Genomic DNA, 21,163 nt, shown 5'->3' on the forward strand with positions numbered 1-21,163 from the left:
TCCAAGATACAATGAGAGTATAGGCATTGGGTAAATACTACCATTCCAAAAGGGAGAAATCAGCCAAAAGAAAGGGGCAACAGGCACCATGCAAGTCCCAAACCTAGCAGGGTAGTCATTAAATCTTAAAGTTCTAAAATAATTCTTAACTCCATGTCCCACTTCTTATACATCTTCTGAAATCTAGATGGAGGATACCAAGCCTCATTCACTCTTGCACTCTGTGTACCTGTAGGCTTAACACCATGTGGAAACCACCAAGGTTTATGGTGACTTGTGCTCTCCAGAGTGGTGGCATAAGCAGTATCTGGGGCCCTTTGAGCTGAGGCTGGAGCTGGAGGCAGGGATGTAAGGAACAGTGTCCTGAGGCTGCACAGGACAGTGGGTCCTGGGCCTGGCCCACACACCATTCTTCCGTCCTAGGCCTCTGGGCCCCTGGTGGTAGGGGCTGCAATGAAAGTTCTCTGAAATGTCTTTGAGGCCTTTTCCCCATTGTCTTGATAGTAGCACTTGGTTCCCTTTTAGTTATGCCAGTATCTCTAGTAAGTGGTTGCTCCACAGCCTGCTTGAATTCCTCTTCCAAAATAGCTTTTTCTTTCTCTGCCACACAGCCAGGCTGCGAATTTTCAAAACTTTTACTCTCCATTTTCTGTTTAAATATAATTTCCAATGTTGAGTCATTTCTTTGTCCCATACGGGAAAATAGGCTGTTAGAAGCAGCCACGTCATTTCTTGAACACTTTGCTGCTTAGAAATTTCTTCAACCAGATACCTTAGGTCATCATTCTCAAGCCCAAACTTCCGCAGATCCCTAGGGCAAGAACAGAATGCATCCAAGTTCTTCGCTAAGGCATAACGTGTGACCTCTGCTCCAGTTCCTTGTAAGTTCCTCATTTCCATCTGAGACCTCTTCAGCCGAGACTTCACTGTCCATATCACTATCAGCATTGTGGTAGCAACCACTTAACCAGTCTCTAAGAAGCTGTAAGCTTTCCCTTATCTTTTTCTGAGCGCTGCTCACTCTTCTAATCTCTTAACTAGTTCCAAACCTTCCACGTTTTCAGGTACCTTTATAGCAATGTCCTACTCCTCCGTACCAACTTTCTGTATTAGTCCATTCTTACATTGATATAAAGAAATATCTGAGACTGGGTAATTTATAAATAAGAGAGATTTAATTGGCTCACAGTTCTGCAGGCTTTACAGGAAGCAAGGTGCTGGCACCTGCTTGGCTTCTAGGGAGGCCTCAGGAAGCTTACAGTCATGGTGGAAGGTAAAGAGGAAGCAGGCAAGTCACATGGCAAAAGCAGGAGCAAGCGAGAGAGTGAGTTGCAGGGGCAGGTGCCACACAGTTTTAAATGACCAGATCTTGTGAGAACTCACTATTGTGAAGGCAGCACTAAACCATGAGGGATCCACTCCCATGACCCAGACAAATCCTACCAGGCCCCACCTCCAGCATTGGGTATTACAATTCAACATGAGATTTGGGCAGGGATAAATATCTAAAATATAGCAGAATTGAAAACAGATTGAACAAACACTTGGATGAGAATGTTCACAATACTATTCACAATAATCAAAAGGTGGAAACAACACAAATGGCTGTCAACTGATGATGAATAAACAAAATGTGGTATATATCCATACAGTGGAATATTATTCAGCTATAAAAGGAAAGGAGTATACATGCTACAATGTGGATGAACCTCAAAAACATTCTAAGTGAAAGAACGAGACACACAAGGTCATATATTTTAGGATTTCATTTATATGAAATGCCCAGAACAGGCAAATCTACAGGGAAAGAAAGCAGATTAGTGGTTGCCAGGGGATGAGGGAAAGGAAGAATGGGGAGTAACTGCTTAAAAGTTATGTTGTGATGAAATGTTTTGGAACTAGATAGAGGTGATGTGGTAGTTACATAACATTGTGAAGGTACTAAATGCCACAGAATTATACTACTTTAAATGCCTTATTTTATTAATCTGCATTTCATCTAGTTATTAAAACTTATTAAAACCCATCCTTTCTATCAAGGCCTAGAAGGCCCCACATGAGCTGACCTCTGCCTCTCTCTACCCTTATTTTTCACTCCTTTCCCCCTTGTTGAGTATGCTTCAAGCATTACTTGAACAATCTTACTTTTTTCTAAATCTTTGGTTTTGAGATTCCATTTTCCTGGGAACTCTTGCTGTTTTTCACATGTCCATTTAAGTGGTAATTATTTAGAGAGCACTTCCCTCACCATCCAATTAATGTTACTATTTCTATCATATAGCAGTTTTTGGTATCTGAAATTTATTTCTGCCTTCCCTCCACAAACTCCACTCCTGTAAATTCTGTGGGGGTAGGAAACTTGTATGTCTTATTCATCACAGTTTTCAGAACTTAGAAGAGTGTCTGGAAAAGTAGGCTTACAACAATGTGAATGAACAAACTAATGAATATGGCAGTTTTAAGTAGGAATTTACTAAGTTCAAAGAGAACTAATGTGTCTGCTAAAATTTTTAAGTCCTTTATGGTGTCAGCATTTTCATTATAATTGATAAAAGTATTAACCAGCCATTTGAACATCTATTATGAGATATGCACTGAGCTCAGGTCTAGATACAGAAATGAGTAATAAATGAACCCTTCCATGGTGTTACAGCTCTTTTAGAATATGTCTAGCAGGTTTTTCGGTTTTCACCAGAACGCCCAACTCAAAACAGAGATGAACTCCCTACTTAAAAATGAGGATATATGTGCTTTTGAAGTCATGCAGAATCATACTTATTTCCATTTCATTGGACCCTTAGAGGAATCATATAGGCAAATCAAATATACATAGACTTCATTGTTAAGACAATGTATTTGTAATGGTTAGCTTTAGTTTTTCTATTTAAAATAAATAAAGGTGCATGAAGATATTCTGAATTGACAACATTTTAGGAATACAGATGTGTTGAGTGAGAGCAATATGTTATACCATCTTGAATTTTAGATAATATACTTTTAGCTTATACTGTGATAGCAACAATTTTAAATAAAAGGAACTTGGAGGAGTGGAAGTCACATTAATGAAACACTTGGCTTTAATAACGATGAGGCTTTATTTACCTACTTTGATGTACGTTTTGTACCAGTCAAACACAAAGACAATTGGGTTTATAATGAGTGTTGAAATTTGGAATAGATTTGAAGTTAAAAGGGTTTAAGCTTATTTAAAAACAATTTAGCTATTTGATTACTATGTAATTCATTTCTAAAATGTTCTATTATATGTTTATTTAAATTTTTTAAGTTCAGAGCAAGATCTAGCAAAGTTTGTCCTGAAGGGCTATACAGAAAATGTTGTAGGCTTTGTGGGCCAGAAGGCAAATTTCAGAGTATCATGTTAGTGCTTATTATAATCATTTCAATTGTAACCATTTAAATATATAAAAACCATTCTTAGCTTACTGGCTACTAAAAGGGCAGTGGTGGGGGGGCGAGTGGGGCTGGCTAGATTTGGTCTGTGGGCTGTAGTTTGCAGACTTCAAGTTCAGAAGGGAAATCTTATAGATCAGAACTCTCTGTTCTTATAAAATTTTTCCTTAGTTTATCTTACTGTTTCACAGAAATAGTAATTTAAATCAATTTTGCATAGCAGAGGCTAATGAGTATATTAATTAATATAGCTAAAATTATTGTTCTATTTTAAACATATTAAAAATAAATGATCATGGTAGCTAATGACTTAAATTTCTTACCTGGATTGTAATCTAACACCCTGGTGTAGGTTTACTGCGTGTCCTCAACCAAATAGAGCTGTAAGGTGGTAACTGTCCCAGAAGTACACATGGAAGAGAAGAAATTTTACATTAGTATAGCTAGGCAGAAACCTAATACTAAACTGTAGCTACAGCCATTACTATAGTGATCTCATTGCCACCAAATCGTAGTATCATGGATGGCCAACACCAACTTAAAAGGCCAGTAGATCCTTTAAATGAATAATAGATGGAGTGGTTTTCATATAGCATTTAATTCAACATGAAATTTGTAGTCTACAGTGACAAATTCTGCCAACTCTGAGCTCAGTGCTTAGTGTGGAGCTTCACAGTTGCTGGGGTTCTTTAACCATTCTGTTATCACCTATTAACAGTTAAACCAGATACAGTTAGTGTATAAGTTTCTTATCTAATTAAAACTTAAAGTATGGAGGAACCATATATGCTATGAATAAACAAGTAGAATTTTGACCAAAATACCAGCAAACAGTATCAACAAACAAATCTAACTTGAGATGTAAATATTGAAGCAAGATGATAGGTGGTTCTGGAGATGTGCTTTCTGCCACATCAGGTGTTACCATTATAATTAAGAAGTAGGCTGTCTGGAAAGCAGAGAATGGACTGGTGGTGTAGACCAGTCTTTTAGGGAACACACCTGAATTGTAGTAATATATTCAGTATATATATTTTTGAGAAGGGATAATAAACTGCATTTAGAAAGGAATAATACACATATGTAACATGTTTGCAACTTGAAACATTAAATTATTGCCATATATACCATATATCCAGATTTCCTTCCTCCCATTGCTTATTAAGAAAACTGAATTTTTAGAATTTCCCCATTTATATATTTAAGATTTACAGTTGAGATTAAAAACTTTGAAAAGGTTTTTAAAATTTTTATTACTTTAAAAATACTGCTCTATTTTCATAGAACTATGGAACTGCTAACCAGTACTTTGTTGTTCTTTCTAACATTTTTTGAATACGAACTAGTAGTATGTTCCTAGTATCATCACTGTAAATAAATTTGCAGATAAGCAAATGGGATTTATAGAAATCTACTGTTTGAAAATAATATATTCAGTTTCATATGTTCATTTGCTTACAAATATCTTCTGAGATGTTTTCATATGAAAAATGGAGAAAAAGGTCTCTGAAAAAAACTAGACAAATGGGTATTGGAAGCAGATAGTAATAGCAGTTTTAATAGTACAGCTAGGATTTTGCATTTCTGAGCTTGAGTTTGTTGAAGGACTGTAGATAAACAGCTAAAAACTTTGACTTTACTTCCAATGTATAATAAAATGTAGGCCTGTAATTACCATATCTTTCCACAAGGTGGATATTTTGATGTTAGGTTCTCCCCCCACTCCCCGCCCCCACCACCTTTTCAATTGTCAGAAAATTACTTAGGTGATATGACTTCAAAGTCTCTTTATATTTTTTGAGACAGGGTCTTGCTCTGTTGTCCCAGTTGGGGTGTGGTGGGGGCCAAGGTGGTTTCTAAACAGTAGCACCTTTTCCTTCTCTTTGTTTCTTAGTAAGTATATTAATATTTCTATGCGAGGGAAATTGAAATCTTAGTTTTACATAATTTGGGCTCCCATTAATATTTTAAATTGAATATTAAATACAGAGAGCTTCTAATATGTTGCTTAAAATAGAAAAAAGGTAAAGTTTTTGGTAGTTGGTTGGCTACAAATAATGGGTTATGAACAACATGTGTATGTGTGTGTATATATATATAATATATATAATCTTAAATCCTTTAAATTTAACTGACTTCTAATTAGAAAGGATTTAGATACATTTCACAAATGAAGAAATTGAGGCTCAGAGAAGTCAACTGATTCACAGAAGGTTACAGAGCAACTAAGAGGTAGAGCTGGAATTTTTCTACCATAACAATTTATTTAAAAAAAAAAAAACTATAATTCAATGAATAGTGTGTTTTGCTAGTCTCTAGGACTGATCATAAGTCACTTTGGACAAAGTGCTAACATAAAGACGCAGTAGTTTCTGTGGGCATCTGACCCAGTAGCAGTCTTAAGTAGAAAAGGAAAGATAGTGGAAGTCAATGAGGTAGCATGTGTGGCAAGAAGGCACAGAGGACACTCAGTTGCTCCAGGTGCTACCTTATAACCCTATCATCAGTAGCTAACATTTATTGGATTCCCAGAATGTCCTCAGCACTGTGCCAGCACTTTAGTTACTTTCGCTTATTTAGATACTACAGCAATGTTGTGTGCGAGAGATACGACCATCCTATAGAGAAAATAAGTAACTTGCTGAATAGCACAGAGCTTGGATTTGTGCACAAGTTCTGCAAGCTCTGAAAGTCATGCTCCAAGTTACTGTGCTTCCTGCCTCACCAGTATACCAGGAGGGAAGGCTCATCTCTGTAAGGACACTTATTTGAAAGCCAATTAAAAATATTTTTCAGGGAACATTTATTGTTTGTTTCCCCCTTTGTGCCGGGGTAAATTTCCTTTCTTTATAATCTCTCCTTCATCTAAAACTTTGTCTAACAATGTTTGCAGAGGTGAGCTTAAAAATACTCTTAAAGAGGGATACTTTTCATTTTGATAGAAGTTTTCAACAAATTATTGCTTATTTCTTGGTTAAATGCACTCATTTTGATTTTCTAAGGCACAAACCACATGTATAAACAAAATTTACCAAACACATAGAAAGTTGGAATTCTCATTCATGTGTTTGGATTCTGATGGCTCAAAAGTAAAAATTGACTTGTTTCACAGATCCCTGTTCTAAAGTACCACTCATCCCAACCCCAAGAAAATGTAAAGCCTGGGTTAATTTCCTGCAATAAGTAGTCATTTAATTAAAGAACAAAATTAACAGGAATCAAAATGTTGCAGCTGTATTTTTTGTTAGACATTATATAAAAAAGGAAAAGTATAATACAGTAAATCATTTTGTATAACATGAACTTAAAGAGTTTTCAAATTAATAATGATCAGGATAAAAATGTCTTTTAAACATAATACTGAATGACATTGTCACATGTCCCTCATGTCAGAGGCCTGGGAGTGGTGAGCCTGCACATGCACGTTGCCCGTCCTCCATTACACTGCAGAACTGTAAAACAAGGTTGAAAGGCAAACAACAGTTTTCTTCTGATAGAGTTATGTTGGGTCTTAACTGACCCCAACAGTTCACACTCCTCAGACACCAAAGGAGGAAGGAAGTGTGTCCTCTGGTTACTCCTCTTGCAGGTAAGTGTGGTCAAGATTGCACCTGTGTGTGTGATCCTGCTCTTCTCACAAACACAGCAGGTAGTCTTGAGCTGAACTTCAGGAAAGTTCCCTGATGAATGTTCAGTGTTGGTATCAAAAAATTAAACACAAATTCTTCTCAGAAGAAAATCTCTATGGCCTGTGGAATCTAGATATTATAAAAAAGACAAAGAATTTAAGGTTATACATTTCTAGCAGTTAAAATAGCCAAAAACCTTCTACAAAGTTTTTGCTGCTATTTGCTACAAGGTTAAATTTGCTGCTATTAAAAAGCTTCTCAGTCCGTCTCAAAAAAAAAAAAAAAGCTTCTCAGAAGTCCCATATGTAAAACATGAGGATGGAGCTACTCTAGTTAAAATAGGGTAGAGTCTCAGAGGGCTCCCTACTCTAAGGCCCCTATTATATGCTGAATTCTTAGGACTACCTAGAACTTAGTTTTAAAACAGTGAGGTAAGCCCTTGAAGTACACAGAAAGGCCAGGGCTTTGCTAAATCAGTAGAAATAATGAATTTGTTAATAAATTATTGGAAATTATGGTAGAGTTATGACTTTTTATAGAGTATTATGTTCATAGTAATTTTAAAATACTTAAAATCTCATAACTAAAAATACTGTTCTGACTCTTAAATTCATATGAATTGTTAAAATGTGGTATAAAGATCTTAAAATTATTTCCTTATGTTCAAGTATTAGAGTCATTATTTTAGAAAGTTATCAACTTAGGACAATAAACATCTTTACTAAACATTTTAATGTATAATCAGAAAATGTACAAAATTGAGATTATGATATATAGAATATGTAGTCATTCTGTTTAAGACAGAATGAGCATTAAATGTAATTGTTCATTATTTACTGGAACTGTCTTTCCTAAACATTCATATGACCTATTCCTCCCCAAAAGTATGTTAGTCATGGGAGGTAACCTTAAAAAAACAAACTATTTGCTTAATTTTCTCCTATTCATCCAACTTTCCCTTCCTCCTTGATACATTCACCCCAAAACCATGGGTTAAGATGGAATTCCATTTACTTAGTTTCTATTCTATAGCCATATTAATCTTACAGAGTAAATCTTTCAGATAACAATTGCAGTGGCCACTTTGTAACAAACAGAAAACTAAAACTATTATTTTAGTTTAAGGCAGTATCTACATGCAGGATTTCCTTTCTCTTTGTATGTGGGCCTTGAGCATGAGCATCTTCAGATAAAAGGAGAGAGAACAAAGCAACTGATTCAGTTGAAGGCTTGTTGCATCACAGTCATCTGCTTTAGAATTAGAGATATCTGAGGACTTCACATAATTACTACTGGTCATGGCCATAGAAAAGAAGTAGGGGAAAATACTGAAAGAATATTCAGTTCAATAAGTAAAGAGAGTTAAATCTTTTCCCAACTTTGTCATCACCAAGAAGCCCAGTGTCATCCCTTGTATATGGTAGCATAGACAGAGAATATATTTGTCTTAATGGGAAAAGTCTTGATTATGGAAGAATCAGCCAATATATTCCCAATGGAACATAAACTCCATGAAGATGGGAGCCTCCTTTATCATATTCACTGTTGCATTCTCAGCACTTACTCAAATATTTGCTGAGGAAACAAATACTCAGCTTTAGGAGAACACTGGCTGTGTTAAAGATGTGACTAATAATTTAAGATAGGAAAAAGTAAATGTGAGGGTGGGGAGTGACTAATTTCACAGCAATTTATAAGTGTAAATAGTTCTATAAATTGGAGGAATTCTGAATATTGGGGAATTAAATACACAGAAAAATTACTTTCATTGCCTTGAGGCTTATTTTTGTTAAATATGCATTAACTACTTAAATAAACCAATATTGTTACCATACATATCACCTTTCACCAAGTCCTAAAGGAAATAATGGGAGCAGGCAGTATTCTTAATTGAAGTACATTCTGTTTGTTCAATACAGTTCTCTGGAAAAATGCTGAATTTGTATAGCCGGATACATGGTTTGTGGTAGCGGGGTGGTGTGTGTTTCAAAAATAAGTACCATGAAATTCATACAAACAAATCTGACCTTGTCAAGTGCTTGCTTGATGCATGTACCTCCATTTCATTACTTTTGTACTCATTTAATTCTTTACGAATTGCTGCCTGAAATTTAAAAACAAGACATTGTTTTTCAGGATATTAAAAAAATTGGGAAATTAGCATCATGTTTATAAATTAACCATTCCTAATACTTGTTATGTAATACACAGAAAAAAATAAACAATTTTTGGTTCATCATTAAAACTGCCATACTCATTATTATAGTCCTACCAAGCTAGTATGTAGCTAATATTCTGGAAGTCTTTGTAAAACATTTTATTGATACATAATATTTGTACGTATATACAGGGTACATGTGATATGTTATATGCATAGACTACGTGATGACCAAGTATTTGGGATGTCCATCACCTCAAGTATTTATCATTTCTATGTGTTGGGAACATTTCAAGTCCTCTCTTCTAGCTGTTTTGAAATATACACAACATTGTTGTTAACTATATTCACCCTACTCTGCTATAGAACATCAGAACTTACTCCTTCTATCTAACTGTATGTTACTACCCATTAACCAACCTCTCTTTCTCTCCCCAAACCCTGCCACCCTTCCCAGGCTTTGGTGTCTATCATTCTACTGTCTACCTCCATTACATCAACTTTTTTGATCCCACATGAGTGAGAACATGCGATGTTTGTTTTTCTGTGCCTGGCTTATTTCATTTAACATAACATCCAGTTCCATACATGTTGTCAAAAATGACTGGATTTTCTTAAGGTGGAATATCCATTTTGTGTGTGTGCACTGTATTCACATATGCATATATACACGCATTACATTTTCCACTCTATTGATGGACACTTAGATAATCTTGGCTATTGTTAATGCTGCAGTGAACAGGGGAGTGCAGCTATCTCTTCAATGTACTGATTTGATTTCCTTTGGCTCTATTCCTAGAAGTGGCATTTCTGGATCATATAGTAGTTTTTAAAAAATATTTTGAGGAGTCTCCATACTGTTTTCCATAATGGCTGCATTAATTTACATCCCTATCAACAGTATATAAAAGTTCACTTTTCTCCTAATCCTTTCCAGCATTTTTTTTAAATAACTATTTTTTTTTTTTTTTTTTTTTTTTTTTTTGAGACGGAGTCTCGCTCTGTCACCCAGGCTGGAGTGCAGTGGCCGGATCTCAGCTCACTGCAAGCTCCGCCTCCCGGGTTCACGCCATTCTCCTGCCTCAGCCTCCAGAGTAGCTGGGACTACAGGCGCCCGCCACCTCGCCCGGCTAGTTTTTTGTATTTTTTAGTAGAGACGGGGTTTCACCGGGTTAGCCAGGATGGTCTCGATCTCCTGACCTTGTGATCCGCCCGTCTCGGCCTCCCAAAGTGCTGGGATTACAGGCTTGAGCCACCGCGCCCGGCCTTAAATAACTATTCTATCTGGAATAAGATGATAATAAGATAGTTTTGATTTGCATTTCCCTGTTGATTAATGATGTTGAGCATTTTTTCATATACCTGTTGGCAATTTGTATGTCATCTTTTGAGAAATGTCTATTCATGTCCTTTGTCTACTTTCTAATGGGATTTTTTTTTACTGTTATTCGAGTTCCTTGTATATTCTGGATATTAGTCCCTTGTTGGATGAATAGTTTATAGATATTAATATTTTCTTATATTCCCTGTTGTCTCTTTACTCTGTTGATTTGTTGTGTAGAAGCTTTATAGTTTAATATAGTCTCATTTGTTTATTTTTGTTATCTGTGCTTTTGAGGTCTTAGCCATAAAATGTTTGCCTGGACCAATGTCGTGGACTGTTTGTTCTGTGTTTTCTTTTAGTGGTTTTATAGTTTTTGGGTCTTACATTTAAGTCTTTGTTCTTCAAGTTGATTTTTGTATATAGTAAGAAATAGGGGTGCAGTTTCATTCTTTTGCCATATGGATATCCAATTCTCCCAACACCATTTATTGAGGAGTGTCCTTTCCCCAGTTTATGTTCTTGGCACCTTTGTCAAAAATCAATTGGCTGTAAACATGTGAATTTTTTTCTGTGTTTTCTATTTTCCATTGGTCTATGTGTCTTTTATACCAATAACTGTGCTGGTAGTATAACCTTATACTATATTTTGAAGTTAGTGTGATGCCTCCAGCTTTGTTCTTTTTGTTAAGGATTACTTTGGCCATTCAGGTTTTTTTTGGGTTTCACATGAATTTTAGGATGGCTTTTACTATTGTTGTGAAAAATGACATTGGTATTTTAATAGCGATTGCATTGAGTCTGTAGATTGCTTTGGGCAGTATGGTCATTTTAGCAGTATTAGTCCTTTCTATCCACAAGCATGAGATGTCTTTCCATTTATGTGTGGCCTCTTCAATTTCTTTCATCATTGTTTTGTAGTTTTCCTTGTACAGATCTTTCACCTCCTTGGTTAAATTCATTTCCAGGTATTTTTGACACCTATTTTAAATAAGATTGCCTTCTTGATTTCTTTCTCAGCTAGTCCATTATTAGTTTATAGAAATGCTACTAATTTTTGTATCCTACAACTTCAGTGAATTTATCAGATCTAAGTTTTTTGGTGGAGTCTTTAGGTTTCTCTAGGTATAAGATCATATTGTCTGTAACGAGAGATAACTTGACTTCCTCTTTTCCAGTTTGGATGCCCTTTCTTTCTGTTGCTCGATTGCTCTGGCTAGGACTAGTATTATGTGAGTCTTCCATGAATTAATTTGCTGGACTGAAGTGGGAAGACAATCCTTCCCCCAACCCCACTCACTCCATACCTAAACGGACCAAGCACATGCTTAGGGCACTAATGAAACAGGAACACCAAGGTAATGAGTAAACTGCAGCTTTCAGTGAACTCGGAATTTTATAATCAGAGATAATCTAGAAATAAGCCTTTCTAACTTCAGCATATGTTAATATTTTGGCTTCCCCAGGCCCACTTGCATCATGTACTTCTTTCTCAGATAAACACTCGAGGGACCCAATGAGACTAAAACATCAAACATAGCCTCTGGGACAAGGAAAGTCTTTAAGAACTTTAGGGGTATATTATTCTCATACTCAAACACATCTGCAGACTACCAAAGATACTTCTCCTTGTATCATTGTGATCCTCTGAGCACATCAATCACAAAGAACTAGGCAAGTTAGTCCAACATGTTCGCATTTCTCCAAGTTGATGCAATATCTGTGTACATACTCATACTCGGCATATGAAGAATGAAGAACAATTAGCAAATTTCTTTGCCTGAATGTGTAATTTTTCTCTTCCTAAAGGCTTTAAGTCTTCTGAAAATTAATAGAAGCAAGAAGGTAACAAAAAGACTCTATAGACATTCGTGGGCTTAAATCTTGCCAGTCAAGTGTTTGATCACAGACAAGAACTTACCCTCTCTGTGCTCAGCAAATGTCAGGCAGAGACTCTATGGCCTGCTTCCTCCTTCTCTAACCGTTCAGTTCAGACTCCTCAGGAGGTTCTCAGAGATACTTCAAACTGCACAAGTCCAGGGAGAGAATCTAGAACCTCTTCTATACTGTAGAGGCTTTCTTGAATTCCTCTTTATCCCCACTGTAGCTCTTCTTGTTTAAACTTGTCAGTTGATCTCTTATGGCAGCCTTGCCCACCTTTGATTTATCCCTTATACCAAGGTTTCTCAATTTCCACAGTCTTGACATTTGGGACTAGAAAATCCTTTGTTGTGGGACCTGTTATGTGCATTGTGAGATGCTTAGCAGCATCCCTGGCCTCTACCAGTAGCATCCCGAGTTGTGACAATCAAAAATGTCTAGACATTGGCAAATGTCCCTCGGGGCAAAACTGTCCCCTAGCTGAGAACCATTTCTCAATCTGACCCTGAATTGTCTTTGAGAAACCAATATTTACTGCAGGTATACCCTTAATTTAAATAGTTGAGGACTCCCATTGTCTATGAATAAACTCCCTGGCATGACATATTTTGCCCTTATTATAACATCCAACACCCCCCACCAGCACAGGCAGTTATGTACCTTATCTGCTGCTGACAGTCTCGTCCAGGGTTTGTCTGCCCTCCTGTCATAGTCCTGCGCTTTTGCTACTTCCACGTAATCACTGAATCGTATCAGAATTTTTCTGTCTCTTAATTCATCAACGGTGGGTCTCTGATTAAGCTAAAATCAAAGATCATCATAGTTAAGTATCACATGCCAAACTAGCTTTTTTGAAGCACTCTGAACAAACAGCACCTTTCTAAAAAAAATAAAAATAAAACTGAAACTGTGATATATAACCTGAATACAAGCAATCTCTAATGTGAAGGGCTTAAATTATATACTGTACCCTTAAGTCACAATCCCCCTTCCTCCAAAATATTTTATCAGAAGGAGTCACACCCCCAGTAGTACATAGTACCAGCTCAAGGAATAGTTAGTGATTTAACTTAGAGTTGATGGCATCAATGGCTTCAGGTACAATTAGATAAGCTTTTTCAAAGTGCTAATAAAGTTATTATATGTCCAGCTTAAGAAGGATATTCTGTTAATTTCAAGAGAATTATTATGGAGCAGCACAACAAAGAAGGGGAATCCAGAACACTTGAATAGAAATGGTCAGGGCTTTAAAAGTAGATTAGGGTGTATAGAGTTGCTACCTGTATTGGCCCTAGTAAATGTTAACTATTTGAGTCACAGATAAGCTTTCTGCAACTGAGGAACTTCTAGACATATTGGAGGTGAACAAAAGCGATGAGTGCAAAATGTAACTAAAACACTGATACCCAGGTATGCTTTTCCTAGACACTGTAAATTAAGAAAATGCCAATCAACTTCTGGCTTCCACCTGAACATAAGTAAAAAATGTCATGTGCGTTGTGCACCTCTCCAAGTGCTACTGTGCTGGGGAAGGACTTCGTCCATAGGGAATGTCAGAGGGAGTTAATTCATTGTTGTTGAGCAAATATCCTGATTTAACTGATGCCATGTTGTCCAGGAAAACATTATTCATGATCACAGAGTGATACCTAGATTACTCATCCCACCTGCTACCGAAGCAGCTGTTCTCTAGACCACCTTTATTATTCAGGCAATAAAATGCTTATAGTACCTTTCTTGTCAATCTTTGCTTGATTTCTCTTCTTTCTTCCTGCTCTGTCTGATCATTCCTTTCTGTGAAAGATTAAAATAGGGAAAAAAATGACAAAGAGAAACAGGTTGAAACGTTCTTCTCTTTAGCAGGAAGGTGTACCCAAGATATCCGTATTTCTGGGAGCTGAAGGTAAGATATTAAAGAGATCTTTTTCCACATCACTCTTTGTGGGGTTTTTTTTCCCCCACTTTGTCAATCAGTGTTCAGGAAATCATGGTCTCATCACGGAAATACTTGTACTAAGCGAAGCTTTGCTGTCATCCCAACCTGGTCTCCTCAGCCCTTCTGTGCATTAGAAACAACCACAGATATGGCTGCTGGTTAAGGAAGTAGACATCTCTGTGTCTGTCTTTCTCACTGATTTTCTTTCTCCCCAAATATCTTTATATTTACATCTAGCACTTAGATGCCACATTAAAAATATCTGTAGTAGACTAAATAAATGTGTATGTACATTTCAATATAAATAGCACTGCCACTACTTTTTTTTTCCTTAATAAGCATACAGACTTTTTAACCAACGTAAAACATGGAACACCTTCTTCAGCTCCTGGGCAGCATATGCTTGCCTGAAATTTATATGTTCAGACTATATTTCAAATCTTAACATATCTGTGAACCTAGCTGACTCTCCATTGCTGAAGCGTGAACACTGTTATATGACAGTGCCTTGTAAAGGAGCCCAAGTCCCTCAGCAAAATTAGCTTTGCTTGGTAAGTTGTGACTATTAACATTCAAGCTGTGCTCTCACCTATACTTGGAAGCTAAAAATAGACCAAAGTGCTGAGATATAGTACAAAATGTAAGCGTCCCCCTGGGATACAAGATAATGGCTGTCCTATTTCTGGTGTTCTGCGTTGCTAAATAAAGCCTTAGGTCCCTGACCTGAACATAGCTCCATTCCTAGGAAAGAGATTTCAACAATCAGCATTCCTAGAAACACTGCTAGGTTTTGGTAAGGGAAATCCTGCCACTTGCAGTTAACACAATTTCACATTATCTGCCTTTATTTAAAAGATGCATTTCAAATATTTATACCTTTGTGGGATTGGTTATATGAGAGTTTAATATATTGTGCTTTCCAGTAATTTTTTTAAGTGAGTCATCTTGGACTAGGGTGTTTTAGAAAAGGTAATTAAATCCTATTTGTGCTTAATTCTTTATACAAGTGAGAAACCAGAAGAAACCATACTTTTAAGGTATCATCAGAAAGCTGATACAATTAGAGAAACGTTGTGAAAGTGTCCAGATAAGGCCAGCCATGAGGGATTTACGTGACATAAAATTTTTCAGATTTCTTTAAAATAGGCCATGGGCAACTCCCATGTGAAAAGATTTAAAAAAAAAAAAAAGATCTGACTTGTTTCAATCTTGAAAAATGTCATCATTACTACGAAGGTCACTAGCAGGGTCTTCAGAGAATTGATCTTTGAAAGTTCCTGTCAGAGTGCTTCTTCGTGCCAGGCGCTCTGTTGGATACTTCCTCCAAGAAGTCCTCCCTGTTAGTCTAAGCCCACAGACCTCCCCTTCTCAGCTCCCCTTAGTGATATGTTTGTGGATCTCATTTCCAGACCCAGAAAATCCCGTGCATTATACAAAGCAAGGGACCCATAATCAGGACTGCTACACCCATATTTTCTGGAAATAGCTCCAGCAGCTTGGACAGTTAGTTATACATGAGTCTTCCATGAATGTCCAAAACGTATTACTGCTTCTGATGCAGTAGTTAAGAAAATGGGCAGTGGAGTTAGGCAGACCTGGGGTTGAACTCTAGTGCTATCCTTGTTCCAATATTCATTTGTTAAAAAGTACAGACCTCACAAATATGTTGCAGTGATTAAATGAGGGAATATATACCAAGTACTGAATACAGTCCATGGCACAGACTGGGCCTAATAAAGAATTACCATCAGCATAGAAAGGGGCCACTGCTCTCCTGCTTTTCTATCCATGTTATAGTGTTATATGGGCAGAGTTTTGAGTGCTCCTCAGATATAATTGCAATTAGTCATGAGTTCCCCCTTGAAGCAAACACAAAAGTAATATTCTAAGGATTGATTACAAGAAGAAAATGCAATATAGTATAAGTGCTTGAAGTCCTGTGTATCAAGAGCCTATGAGTATGATGTTAGGCTATATATAGTTACCCTATTCTCATCTCCACAGAACAAAAGAAAAACCAAACACCCACCACAAACCTAGCAGTAAAAGTCTCAGGTCCTCCCACTCAGGACACCAGAGAGGGCTTCCAAGCTAAGGACAAACCTACATCCACTAATGAAGGCACAGTGTTGATGGTGGGATTGCCATGGCCACCGCAGAGGAAACTCATTTTCCCTTCTGTGCACTGAAGGTCAGTGCAGTCAGTTTCAGTTATGCACTTGTTAGCTCCCTGTCACCAAAGACAGTTCTATTTCTAAGGCTCTGATATTTATTTCCAAAGAATAACACAATTAGAAGCACTTGCTGGTGGGAAGACCTAGGAAGGAAGAGGCTGCTACTGAAAGAAGACATGGTTCCTGGGTTAAAAGTCTGGGCTGTAGTACTCTTCCTGTTCCAAGGCTACTTGGAATGTGGTGCTTCCTGTGTCTTGAACTTGCCTGGTTCAAGTCTGGACTGCTACTTTTAGTAGCATCTGCAACTTACAAGCTTTACAAATAAGTGACTTAATTTTTAAAACTTCAAATATTTGGCAACTGAAACAGCTTGACTTTTCTGTCTGCCTACTTAATTAAGCATGTTATCAATGAAAAGCTTTTCTTTAAATCCTCGGAGATGGTATAGTTAACACAGAACCGTAGTCACTATATCTTAAGTTTAAAAAGTCAAATGAAGAAGTCTTTATCTGAGGGTTATTTTCGACAATCTATAAAGAAGGGGATTGTTTTAGGCAGTTAATGAAGGCATTGAGGCAAAGAAAGGAGAGAGGAATCAATTCAAGTTCAGTACCCAGACCAACAAGGGGCTCTGCGGTATTTTCTGACAGAAAGTCAGCTTGGTACCATCATAACTTCGTAAAAAGAAAACAAACTCAGAGAAAGTCTGCAGTATTCATCACATAAAGAGAAAAAGAAGTCCTGTAAAAATCCAAGCCATTAGAAGATACTTTCTGTAGAAAATGTTTTAAAAACTGAAAATGACTAAAGAACTATTTGAGAAACACTTTTTCAAGAGGTTTGGCCACCCCTAAATCACTAACTTTATGGAATATTTAATGGAATATAGTGCCCTAGAGCATGGAGGTTACTCATGAACACCTGTGCTCAGCATATCCTATAACTGTCCACCTAACGGGAAATGCAAGGGGGCGCAAGGCTGGGAGCGACAGAGGGTCCTGGAACCTCAAAGTCCTCAGCCACATGAAAGCTTCCATGGCTTCACTGTTTCCCTGAGCTGACTGCTTTATTCCTCCCAAGTATAACAGGCAAGGGGCGTGTCCTCTAGTGAGATTTATGATGCAGTTCATGCTTTGTGATTTCTGTAGCCAAGAAGAACCCCGACCCAAACTGCCAGGAAGACCTGCTTAAAACCTAACGTGCTTAGACATATGGAACTAACCCTGAAAATAAAAACATCTTTATGCTAAGAGGAGAGGAGTTTTTTTTTAATAAAAAAAAAGAATGTTTCTAGATATATCAGCTTTCCTTTGGGGCTTGCTTTCAGAATTCCTCAGCAGCTCAGGTTTACTGAGCATAGAGCATTCCGCTTGCAGAGAAGGGCTGGGTTATGGGAACTCAGAATTTGTGCAACAGCCTCACCACACGTGAAGGAAAACCTCTAGAGGAATCACCAGCTACTCACGTTTCAAGATATTTCTTCTCTCCAGCTCTTCCACGGCAGGTCTTTGGCTCAGCCGTCTGCGGAAAAACACTAGAATTACATTTTGCACCATAGTGGCTGCCTGCAAATTCCACCTGGGGTCTGCAAGGATGAGAGGTGGCTGGCACACCCCTATAGATCGCCTCCCAAAATGGGGAGGAGAGAAAGTGAACCTTTGGTTGTTGCCTCTTGCTGGCAAAATCAAGTCAGACTTCCAAGTGAGAGTGAAAGCTGCCCCGTCACAGAGCTAATACTAGGGTAGTCCTTGTTCCAACTCCGCATGTGCAGGTCTTCATTTTTCTGATCTGTCGCCCAAATCTTGCCTGGTCTGGACTGTTCACCAGAGCAGTGTATTTAAGCATCGAGGAGATCTGTTCAGGAAATTCTTTTTCCTGCCCATTGGCTTAGGGAGGGGTGGGTAGCACCACCTGTTTTCAGGCTTCTAGATCCAGAAATGCTGGGAGATCCATGCTTCCCAGCACTGCCTCTGTTGTCAGCACAGGAGACACCAGCCGTGGGAGCACTGATCTCTCCTTCCGGCTTTCTGCCTGCTGAACGGCTGAGTAGAGCCGCCTGTGCCCAGCCCAGCACAGGGGGAGTGTCTAAAGACGTCTAAGGGGCCTCCCGCCTCTTGTCAGCAAGCATAAAGCTCAGCTCGAGCGCTGAATAAAAACTGGGAATCTCTTCCAGCCAGCACAGCTAACAGAGCTGAGCCCACCCACACGCATTCCCCTCCCACCATCAGCGCAGACGGAGTGTGCGATATGAAGACAAATTATTATTTCTTTTTCAAGTGGTCTCTCATTGAAGAAGTTGGAGGATGCAGCCAACAACAGTCACCACCAAAAAACATAAAGGGCTTGTCAGGAGAAGGAGGCATCATTATCCGAAATTAATGCCAAGCTCTGATTATTTTTGTGACTACAATAATATTGTACTTGGGCCAGAGCCAGAAACCTTCCCACTTCCAGATCCTCTAACCACAGCAGGGAGACAACAGGGCCCAGTATTTGAACACCCAGAATTTAGGGCCATAATATTTTGCCCCGGCGAGGATGGAGGCTCCATTTAAAAATTATTTATCTCCTATTTATAATCCTTGTCCCAGCAGAAAGCCTAGGACGTTGCAGGACTCAACCACTCCTCCCTCCCCACTAGAATACAACCCTTTGTGGTTCTGCTCCCCCGGGGGCTTTGTCTTCTGGCTCTGTGGGTGGTTGCTTCCACATCATATCTCAATGTTCGGTGAGACTTGAACCTCCCCTCTGACAATTCCTGGCTGGAATCCTCCCCGGTCCCAAACAATGCATGCAAAGCCTAGCTCACTAAGTGTTGCTTCTGCAGTCCGGTCAAAACACCCCAAAGGCCATTCATTCAAGCACTCAGGAAATGACTGTGAAATATTTGCTCTGTGCCAGGCACTGTTCCAAGCCCCCAGAGCACAGTGCTGAATATGGGAAGACTCCCCTGCCCTTGGGAAGCTCATAGTCTACAGCAGGCTTGTCTAACCCGTGGCCTGCAGGCTGCATGCAGCTCAGGACAGCTTTGAAGGAGGCCCAAAACAAATTCATAAACTTTCTAAAAACATACATTATGGGGTTTTTTTGCAATTATTTTTAGCTCATCACCTATCATTAGTGTATTTTATATGTGGCCCAGGGAAGCTGAAAGATTGGACACCCCTGGTCTAGAGGTAAAGGCAGACAAATGAACAAAATCATCTCAGAGAGTGGTCAATGCCATGGAGGAAATGGGGGATATGGTGGGTGAGTGGTTGGGCAGGGCAGATACATTCAGAATATGGCAGAGATACATTTTGCTGAGACCCAAATGAAGAGAAGAAGCCAGTGTGGGAAGACCGTAGCTCTCTCCACAGCGTCTCTTAACTGTTCACACACGGGGCTTAACCATTGAGGGAGTGAGGACGGGGGCGGGGCTGGGGGATAATCAAGACAGGCTTCATGGAAGAGGAAGCTTCTGAGAGAGTTATACCGAATCCACTTGGTACAACACTGTCTGCAAGGGTCTTGAAGAAGGAATTAGGTTAAGGAAGAGAAATCATCAGGAAATTGGAGTTGTCTGTGGTCTCCCCTTAGAGCTGGGCACCCAGCGTTAGCTCGCTTCTCAACGTATCTGAGTCTCTGTAAACAGGGAATGGCAAGAGAACCTGACAGCCACTTTGTCTGGATAAAGATGGGGCAGGCCACCGTAGGAAAAGCAGAAACAAGCCAGATCCCCTGGCCCCAATGCTGCCCACAGAAGGGCTCGGAAGCATGAAGGAGATGGGATGCAGGGCGAAGGCACACAGGCACTTTTAGAGCAAATAGAAAGGAAAAATCCCTGAAGCCCTGCAAGAGTGGGTGCACCATGTTTTTTACCCATGAAAAGGTACTTCCTTTGCAGAGCTCCTCTGGCTAAGAGGGAGAGGCTGTGTGTAGGAATGGGATTCTGGGAAGTAAAACGTGGAGTCCTAATAAGTAAGCAACAATGAGGAAGGGGTCCTAGTTGGGGGAGAATAATTGTTCTGAGAGCCGGCTAATCACAGACAACCCACTGGCATGACATCCTCTTTCCAAATATCTTGTTCCACTCGAGGCCTCAGCAGCACGACCTTATCTGCACATAAGGCCCTCTGGCACAACCCTATAAAACTTCCTTCCAGCCCCTGCCTCTTTGCAGGCAGCCCCTTCTCTGCTGTGCTGCCCATTGCACCCTTGCAACGGATCTTCATACTTTCTCTAATAAATTTGCCTTTCTTTACCTACAACTGCCTTGATAAACTCTTTCACTGTCCGCAATGCTGGCCCCAGCCATTTGCATTTTATGTGTGGCTCAAGACAATTCTTGAGCCAGCTGCCCAGCCAGGAACACCCATGGGGACACCTGAGGAGTGAGGCTGTGCATTTCCTCAAATCTGAGAAGTACTCCAAATGCCCCTGGAGGCTGGTGTCCACTGGCATGGCCCCCAAACAAGGCTTTTCCCCCCTCTTTGTTGGAACCTTATCTCTCTCATCTAAAATGAAAATTAGTACCAGACCCTCTCAATGAGAATTAAATGAGATAATGCACAAAAATGTTTGTGACAATGCATGCTTGGGATATAGTAATTTCTCAAGAAAACCCAACCTGTGACTTGCCAGCTGGTCGTGGACCATGTTCCCAGAAAGGCA

General features: G+C 38.9%; 1 protein-coding gene and 1 non-coding gene across 5 annotated transcripts in view; one reads left to right on the plus strand and one right to left on the minus strand.

The window, feature by feature from the left end:
- Nucleotides 1–2,642: 2,642 nt before the first annotated feature.
- LOC126929908 (U7 small nuclear RNA) lies at nucleotides 2,643–2,704 on the plus strand. The gene has a single exon (XR_007717341.1). It is a non-coding gene; the product is annotated as a U7 small nuclear RNA (small nuclear RNA).
- A 3,873-nt stretch (nucleotides 2,705–6,577) lies between these two features.
- Nucleotides 6,578–21,163, minus strand: part of PHACTR3 (phosphatase and actin regulator 3) — a 274,576-nt gene continuing 259,990 nt past the window's right edge. For all 4 annotated transcript variants that reach the window (XM_050745555.1, XM_050745554.1, XM_050745556.1 and 1 more), the window contains exons 9-13: nucleotides 17,976–18,031; nucleotides 14,133–14,194; nucleotides 13,061–13,201; nucleotides 9,068–9,144; nucleotides 6,578–7,169 (exon numbers count right to left, since the gene is read on the minus strand). In XM_050745555.1, the coding sequence (XP_050601512.1) occupies nucleotides 7,154–7,169; nucleotides 9,068–9,144; nucleotides 13,061–13,201; nucleotides 14,133–14,194; nucleotides 17,976–18,031 (352 nt within the window). In that variant the 3' untranslated portion in view covers nucleotides 6,578–7,153. The remainder of the gene's footprint in view (nucleotides 7,170–9,067; nucleotides 9,145–13,060; nucleotides 13,202–14,132; nucleotides 14,195–17,975; nucleotides 18,032–21,163) is intronic.

This window comes from Macaca thibetana, chromosome 10, assembly GCF_024542745.1.
Source record: "Macaca thibetana thibetana isolate TM-01 chromosome 10, ASM2454274v1, whole genome shotgun sequence".
Taxonomy (NCBI): domain Eukaryota; kingdom Metazoa; phylum Chordata; class Mammalia; order Primates; family Cercopithecidae; genus Macaca; species Macaca thibetana.